The sequence below is a fragment of the Sardina pilchardus genome, chromosome 5 (genome assembly GCF_963854185.1).
Source record: "Sardina pilchardus chromosome 5, fSarPil1.1, whole genome shotgun sequence".
In the NCBI taxonomy this organism is placed as follows: domain Eukaryota; kingdom Metazoa; phylum Chordata; class Actinopteri; order Clupeiformes; family Clupeidae; genus Sardina; species Sardina pilchardus.
This window is the reverse complement of record NC_084998.1, coordinates 1,061,631-1,070,514: the sequence shown is the minus strand read 5'-3', so window position 1 is coordinate 1,070,514 and position 8,884 is coordinate 1,061,631. Positions and strand designations below refer to the sequence as shown.

At 50.2% G+C, this 8,884-nt stretch overlaps 1 protein-coding gene across 1 annotated transcript in view; it reads right to left on the bottom strand.

Moving 5' to 3' along the window:
* Window positions 1–2,401: 2,401 nt before the first annotated feature.
* nectin3b (nectin cell adhesion molecule 3b) overlaps window positions 2,402–8,884 on the bottom strand; it is a 44,546-nt gene continuing 38,063 nt past the window's right edge. Inside the window, exon 6 of the mRNA XM_062535893.1 lies at window positions 2,402–4,146. Coding sequence (XP_062391877.1) covers window positions 3,377–4,146 — 770 coding nt within the window. The 3' untranslated portion in view covers window positions 2,402–3,376. The remainder of the gene's footprint in view (window positions 4,147–8,884) is intronic.

Genomic DNA, 8,884 nt, shown 5'->3' with positions numbered 1-8,884 from the left:
ATGCGTACAGATATCAGAGCCTCAGGAGAGTGTGTGTGTGTGTGTGTGTGCAGATATCAGAGCGTTGGGGGAAAAGGCGGCCCAGTCACCCGCCTGAGAAGAGTCTGTTGCCATGGGGACGCTGGGAATGGCCTAGGGAGGGGGCGGGGCTTCAGGCAGCATGATTGGAGCAGCAGACCACTTTTACCACACACACACACACACACACACACACACACACACACACACACACACACACACACACACACACACACACACACACACACACACACACTTCCCCAGGGAGCAAAGACACGTGTACGTTATGGGCCAAGGAGTAGGAAGTGCAAGTTTAAATCAGAATACAAAAAGTGAAAAAAAAAAAAAGTCAGCCATTAACCCCTAACACTAGCTAACTATTACCACACAGTAAAATAAGGGAACAATCAACAGCACTGGCAGAGACTCATGCTGACACTCCGCTATTGTGGGTTAAACACAACAACTTCACCTGAGGAAGGTCTAGGAGCGAAGTGTTGCGCATGTGAATAAATGTGAAAAAAAGGATTTTCTCTTTAGAGTAGAACTGGTGACCTATTCCAAGGGAGGTGTGCAAAAGCTTTTCAACCAACTGGGTTAAATACAATGGACAAGTCTAATCACTCTACAGAAACTCTGGTCTACTGTATGGTGCGGCCGCTACACACACACACACACACACCAGAGCACTGTTGATGTGAGAAGGGAAGCTTGAGCAGAGGAACAGCTGGCAGCTCTGGTGCACGGAGACGTCGCGGCACTGACAGAGGAAGCAGCATCCTGTAAACAAGTAGTCACACACACACACACACACACACACACACACACACACACACACACACTTCCATCTTCACCACATTAAACACAGCAGAGAGACGATTCACAAAAGGTGCTTTATTCAAACTAAAGTTACTTGATTTTTTTTTAACAAATGTTGATCATTCATCCAGCGTCGTACGTTGGTGTGACTTCTCTGCTCTAGAGTGCCCCCCCCTCCCCCCCCAGCACATTGGTCAAGTGAAGGGGGGTGGTGGGGGGGCACCTGGACATTCAGGTGAGGTGAGTCTACTGTACCATGCTTCATATCAACTCTCAGGCTCATTCTCCTTTTAGAAAAACAAATACACATCCAAAGAAAGAAATGAACAACACACTGTGAACGTGGCTGCTTAAAGTCAGTGCATACACACACACACACATACATGATGCCTCCAAGTCTCAGTGCATACACACACACATGATGCCTCTCAGTCTCAGTGCGTACACGCACACACACACATGATGCCTCTCAGTCTAAGTGCATACACACACACACATACATGATGCCTCCAAGACCCTGCTCAAACCTCACAGCTGCTACATCCACTGGCAGTTATACTGTTTTTTTTATTATTATTATTATTACACAATTTCACTCAAGTTACTTGTGGTATTTGTTTTTTTGTTTTGTAACTTCGGTGTCACAAATGTCATGCTAAATGTCAAGCAAACATAAACAAGCTGCAGTCAATCCCAGAATTGAGTCTGGACTAATCAATCCCAGAATTGAGTCTGGACTAATCAATCCCAGAACTAAAGAGCACAGAGAGCAGGACTGTAGTCTGGACTAATCAATCCCAGAACTATAGAGAACAGAGAGCAGGACTGTAGTCTGGACTAATCAATCCCAGAACTAAAGAGCACAGAGAGCAGGACCGTAAGTCTGACACCAACATCAAAAGAGAGCAGTCCTGGGATGGCCACCCACCTGGTGTTTCCTTTGTTTCTATCTGGAGACTGCAGACACTGCAGACGGCTACCTAAGATTGCACACTTCCATGTTTTATCTGAAGATTGTACACTTCCATGTCATGGTTGACCATAAACTCATGATCTTCTACATTAGCAAGGGGAGAAGGCACTGCTTCCCAAAGAAGATTCCATCAAATGATTCACGATTATGTTCTCAAATTTTCCACCCAGGCATGAAGATGATTTGGAAAAACAAAACAAAACTCAATCACAGAAATGTCACCTGTGAAACATAATTTGGCTAAGAAATCAAAATAAATAAGTTATTGCACTGGCAAGCTACCCCATAATACCGCATAGGTTAGCACCAAACACAAGGACACTAGCCTGCATACCCGCCCACACACACACACACACACACACACACACACAATACCGCATAGGTTAGCACCAAAGACAAGGACACTAGCCTGCACACCCGCCCAGACACACACACACACAAAATCACATGAAGACTTACATCCCCTGAAAAACAGACATACAGATATATAAAGAAGTTTGTTCTGGCACACGTAAAAACGCAAGACGAAAAAGGCACAAACAAAACGTGTTGATAAAGTCTAGCACACAGTTGACAGATTCTGAGGGCCCAGAGCCGTCCAGACTAACAATGTAAACAACTTGTTCCAACAACGACGAGTGCAAGCACAACATAACCATTGCATATCAGAGCTGACTGACAAATCAGTACTTCAAAAGTTTATGCGTTCATTTATCAAGTGTACAAGGTGGTCCTTCAGATTCTCTTTGTATGGGAAACATAATAGGAATGTCAATAACAAAAAATATTTGTTCCTTTTTAAATAGCCTGCCCAAAAACACCACAAACAAACAAAAAAAACCCCACAACCAACCCAACCAAACTCAGAGCCTTCACAAATGTGCTGCTGTGCCATCGGGTAGTGGTCAGAGCACATGCTCTTGAGGGTGTTTGAGGCCGAGCGCCAGAGGCCGTCTTTACGGACACTCAGGAGGGATATAACGGCAGCGCTGATTCAGAACGAGCGGCCTGGCATCGGGCCATTTAGGGGAACTCCCAGAGCCCGCAGTACGGTGCTGACGGGAACACTGGAGCGCTGCAGAGCGGAGCGGAGCGTCCACTTGAGAGTGAAGAGTGCAGTGTGGCGGAGGGGCTCTGAAAGGCAGAGTGGGGTGTGGAATGTGTCCGCGGCGGAGGAGAGAGGGAAGGCTCACGGACACACAATCTGGGGACAACAAAAAAGCCTTCTCAAAGTCTACGAGCACAAAAAAACAAAACAAAGAAGCGAAAAACACAAAAAACTCTTCTGTGCAGGTAACCAAGAAAAGAAAACACACACACACACACACACACATTCTACCCACTAATAGATTGAGATCACCAGTGTGTGACGTCTCTAGACTAAACACATCTGCTCATGCTTGTCTCCCAGGCTCTGGTAATCCCTTGAGGAGCTGAGTGAGAGAAGCACGTCGGTGTCTAAAAGTCTCTTGGTGAAGGCAGACCTCGAGCAACAACAAAAGTGCAATAGCTTCGCTCCCGTGTCGGTGATCATTTGGTGACGGATGTCCAGCTCCTCCTCCGCGCTCAGACGTACCACTCGCGGCGTGAGATCATGGAGCCGTCCGTGTGCGACACATACTCGTTGTCGTAGACCTCCTCGGGGAAATACGGGGCTCCGTTGGTCGTCACTGACGGAGGAGGGTAGCGGCGAGGCCCGGGGTGATGAATGCTCCGCTGGTCGTCATGGTAGTTGTGATAGTTGCCGTGGTGATGGTCCTGGTGGTTATGGTGATTGTAATGGTTCTGGTAGTCGTGGTGATCGGGGTAGTCATGGCGATCGCCGGACAGCTCTGACCTCAGCGCCCTGCTGCTCCGGCCGTTGGGGGCACGCTCGCGGTCGTAGTCGCCCCACTCCTCCCGGTCCTTGTCCCGGTAGACGAACCCGCCGCTGCCGTCCCCTCCGTCGCAAATGTCTCGCGAGGACTTGACGTCCAGCCCGCCGTTAGCGTTAGCGTTCGCCACGGCGCCGTAGAGCTGGCGCAGCGGGTGGCCGGGATGAGGAGGGCTCTTCTGCATGTCCGAGGGCCCCAGGCACTGCTTGGTGTAGTAGTCCCCGCGGAAGGTGCTGCGCTGCCTCTGGTAGTAGAGCCCGGCCAGCACCAGCAGCAGCAGCAGGAACAGGGCCCCCCCCACGGCCCCCCCCACTATGCTGCCCAGGGGGCCCGGCTGCAGCGGCGCCAGCGTGGGGGAGGTGAAGACCGCGCGCTGCCTGGTGCCGGGCGCCGTGGTGTGGGCGCTGGACTTTAGGATGGGCACATAGACGGTGGGGAACACGGTGGTGGTGGTGGGGGGATCTAGTGGAGGAGAGGAGCAAGGAAGGAGGGAGGGAGGGATGGATAGAGGGAGAGAGGGAGGGAGGGATGGAGGGAGAGAGAAAGGGAGGGATGGACAAAAAGAGGGGAGGAAAACAGGGATGGACAGACAGAAAAGTAGAGAATGTCAATGACAACTACGGCACATTGCTAAGAGGGAACTAGTTTTAAAAGCAGCTAAGTCTTCTAACTATGATACAAACAGTTCTAGCCAGGTTCGCATCCATCCAACATTCTATACCTAAAGTACACACACACGCAGGGTTGATGTATATAGTGTGGGGTGAGGAACAGGGTTGATGTATATGGTATGGTGAGGGGTGAGGAACAGGGTTGATGTATATGGTATGGTGAGGGGTGAGGAACAGGGTTGATGTATATGGTGTGGGGTGAGGAACAGGGTTGATGTATATGGTATGGTGAGGGGTGAGGAACAGGGTTGATGTATATGGTATGGTATGGTGTGGGGTGAGGAACAGGGTTGATGTATATGGTATGGTGTGGGGTGAGGAACAGGGTTGATGTATATGGAATGGTGTGGGGTGAGGAACAGGGTTGATGTATATGGTATGGTGTGGGGTGAGGAACAGGGTTGATGTATATGGAATGGTGTGGGGTGAGGAACAGGGTTGATGTATATGGTATGGTGTGGGGTGAGGAACAGGGTTGATGTATATGGAATGGTGTGGGGTGAGGAACAGGGTTGATGTATATGGAATGGTGTGGGGTGAGGAACAGGGTTGATGTATATGGTATGGTGTGGGGTGAGGAACAGGGTTGATGTATATGGTATGGTGTGGTGTGGGGTGAGGAACAGGGTTGATGTATATGGTATGGTGTGGTGTGGGGTGAGGAACAGGGTTGATGTATATGGTATGGTGTGGTGTGGGGTGAGGAACAGGGTTGATGTTTATGGTATGGTATAGTGTAGGGTGAGGAACAGGGTTGATGTATATGGTATGGTGTGGGGTGGGGTGAGGAACAGGGTTGATGTATATGGTATGGTATGGTGTGGGGTGAGGAACAGGGTTGATGTATATAGCGTGAGGGCTGGCTGATGGAGGTGAAGAACAGGGTTGATTGACACACATGAGTGGATGGGGAGAGAGACGATGGGAAATCATGTGCTAATATGCACCAAATGAATAATGAATGACGTGGCAAAACACAACCAGATGGAGATGTTGCTCCAAACATATGCCATCATTCACACAACACAACACAGCACAGCCCGATGAGAGGCCTGAAACAACACGTTGTGTATAAAAGAGCAGAGACGCCTCCTGATAATTAAAGCAGTGTAGCTAATGACAAGCCCAAGTATTCCTCCGAGCACCGCGACAGCTGCTGGTTGTTTAGAAGTCAACATGTGTTGTGATATTCAGATCTGTGCTGGGCTTCTCTGGGCCACACCGCACTGTCTGGGGTGTGTGTGTGTGTGTGTACTTACACATACATGCAAGTGAGTGATTCTCACAGTTTGTCTCACTCAGAATGTGCATATGTGTGTGAGTGTGAGTGCCTGAGTGTGTGTATACATAAAAAGCCAGACAGTGTCCATTTGTAAGCAATTCTGTGTGTGTGGTGTTGACCACACACATTGTTTTCACTCGTGCGTGCACACACACACAGCCAAAACCAGATGAACTGAGACAGACACTTCCGTTTGCATTCTTTGCCTTATTCCATCCTGCCCCTGTGAGCGAGGAGTGGAGAGGAGAGGAGAGGAGAGGAGCGGAGCAGAGAGGAAAGGAGAGGAGGAGGAGATGGGTGGAGGAGCAGAGAGGAGAGGAGAGGAGAGGAGAGGAGATGGGTGGAGGAGCAGAGAGGAGAGGAGAGGAGAGGAGATGGGTGGAGGAGCAGAGAGGAGAGGAGAGGAGAGGAGAGGAGGAGACGAGAGGAGGAGCAGAGAGGAGCAGAGAGGAAAGGAGAGGAGAGGAGCAGAGAGGAAAGGAGAGGAGATAAAAGGAGACGAGACGAGGAGCAGAGAGGAGCAAAGAGGAGCGGAGAGGAGAGGAGATGAGTGGAGGAGCAGAGAGGAGAGGAGAGAAGCGTGTGCGTGAGGAGTGTCCACTCCTGCTCCTCTCTGCTCCGTGGGTGGCTGCTGCTTAATGAGAGCATATGCTCAAATGCGCTCCCCAATTTATCAGCAAACGATCTGTCTCAGGCCAAACACACAGTCTGAGCGAGAGAGGGAGGAGGGAGGGGAGGGGGTGAGCGCAAACAGACAGCGGAGGAGGCGTATGTGGGGGGCGGGGTGCTGGAGGGCTAGAGGAGGGATCGACTGAAGGTCACAGACATGCTTTCTCTCTCTTTCTCTCCCTCACTCTCTCTCTCTCCTTTACTCTCCTTCATTATCACAATCACCCCCGTCACTCTCTATCTCTCAACAGGAGCGGGGGGAGGGGGGGGGACGACGACGACTCTATATCTATCTATCTATCTATATATGCACATGTGTGTGTGTGTGTGTGTGTGTATGTGTGTGTGAGAGTGTGCTTGTGCATGTATGCTTGTGTCCTTGCTCCCACAGGCACAAGGCAGCTAGACAGGTGACCTCAAAGCTGAGCAGGTGTAATTCGTTAGTGTGTGTGTGTGTGTGTGTGTGTGTGTGTGTGTTTGTTTAACATGCAAGGCAGATCACAGCATACATTGCATACATTATAGGGGAGGAACAACATGATTTCAGTCACTCACAATTTACATTCCTTAAGACAGACACGCACGCACGCACGCACGCACGCACGCACGCACGCACGCACGCACGCACGCACCTCAAGAGGCATTGCCATGCTACGATGCTTCTCTCCAAGGCACAGCAGGAGAGTGGGAATGGGAGTGGCATTTTCCCCTTAATGTAACATTAAGCAAACATGTTAACCAACACACACACACACACACATACACACACACACACACACACACACAGAGGATGCAAGCATGCAGGAAACACACACACACCAAACTTTTTTCTCAGGGGGTGGTGGGACACAAACGCAGAAATAAATAATGAATGGTGGAGGAAGAGAGGCGGTGAATGTTTCATGAATCTAGGACAACATCTCCCAGTCAAGGTTGCTCCACCCCCTCCTCTTCCTCCTCCCCCTCCTCTTCCTCCTCCCTTCCTCTCACTGCTGCATGACAGGCCACAGAACACAGTGTGCGCGCACACACACGCACAAAAGCATCCTTGCACACATGCACACACACACACATAGCATCCTGGGTCATTCCACGTCAGTTCAACCAGAGCGCACGCACTTGCGTCTCAAATTTTTTTTTTAAATACCATGTGTACCTATGTTACCCAGGACTCCTGGGCCAGCAGCCTTTTTTTTGTGCTTAAATAAATACTTTCTAAGTTACAGCCAGTTTTACGGGGGGAAGGGGGTGGCTCACATTTTGCAGGATTTTCCCTTATTGAGATCAGTAGAAACACTCTCAAAAGCAATGAAGAGAAAAGAAATTCCATCAGGAACTGAACAGCAGACCTCACAAGTTTGAGAAATAATTGTGGATCTCATATTCAGAGCACCCCAACACCTTGAGGGAATATACTATGGGGTATGGGGTGGGCATGGGGTATGGGGTACTGTGGGTGGGCATGGGGTATGGGGTGGGCATGGGGTATGGGGTGGGCATGGGGTGGGCATGGGGTATGGGGTGGGCATGGGGTATGGGGTGGGTATGGGGTGGGCATGGGGTATGGGGGGGGTGCAGTCAGCGTGACCTGGGATGAATATGTGGGAACTCATTTGAGATGAACTGTGTGTGCAAGAACCTGAACGAGGGGGAACTCGTATCGCATGGGGGAACTCAAGAGACAGGGAACTCGTATCGTATGGGGGAACTCAAGAGACAGGGAACTCGTATCGCATGGGGGAACTCAAACGACAGGGAACTCGTATGGGGGAACTCAAGAGACAGGGAACTCGTATCGTATGGGGGAACACTCAAACGACAGGGAACTCGTATCGTATGGGGGAACTCAAGAGACAGGGAACTCGTATCGCATGGGGGAACTCAAACGACAGGGAACTCGTATCGTATGGGGGAACTCAAACGACAGGGAACTCGTATCGTATGGGGGAACTCAAACGACAGGGAACTCGTATGGGGGAACTCAAGAGACAGGGAACTCGTATCGTATGGGGGAACTCAAACGACAGGGAACTCGTATCGCATGGGGGAACTCAACCGACAGGGAACTCGTATCGTATGGGGGAACTCAAACGACAGGGAACTCGTATCGTATAGGGGAACTCAAACGACAGGGAACTCGTATCGTATGGGGGAACTCAAACGACAGGGAACTCGTATCGCATGGGGGAACTCAAACGACAGGGAACTCGTATCGTATGGGGGAACTCAAACGACAGGGAACTCGTATCGCATGGGGGAACTCAAACGACAGGGAACTCGTATCGTATGGGGGAACTCAAACGACAGGGAACTCGTATCGTATGGGGGAACTCAAACGACAGGGAACTCGTATGGGGGAACTCAAACGACAGGGAACTCGTATCGTATGGGGGAACTCAAAGAGACTGGTGTGTGATTGTGAACTAGCACGCTTTCAAGGTAGCAGATGGTTGTGTGTTGTGACATTTCAATGGGAACGTCTGACCCAACTCATCAAGCCTAATCAACACATCAGCTCAGAGCGATGGGCTGGAGTTGACTTCCTTTTGATTTGGCGCCATGAAAGGAACTCAAATAT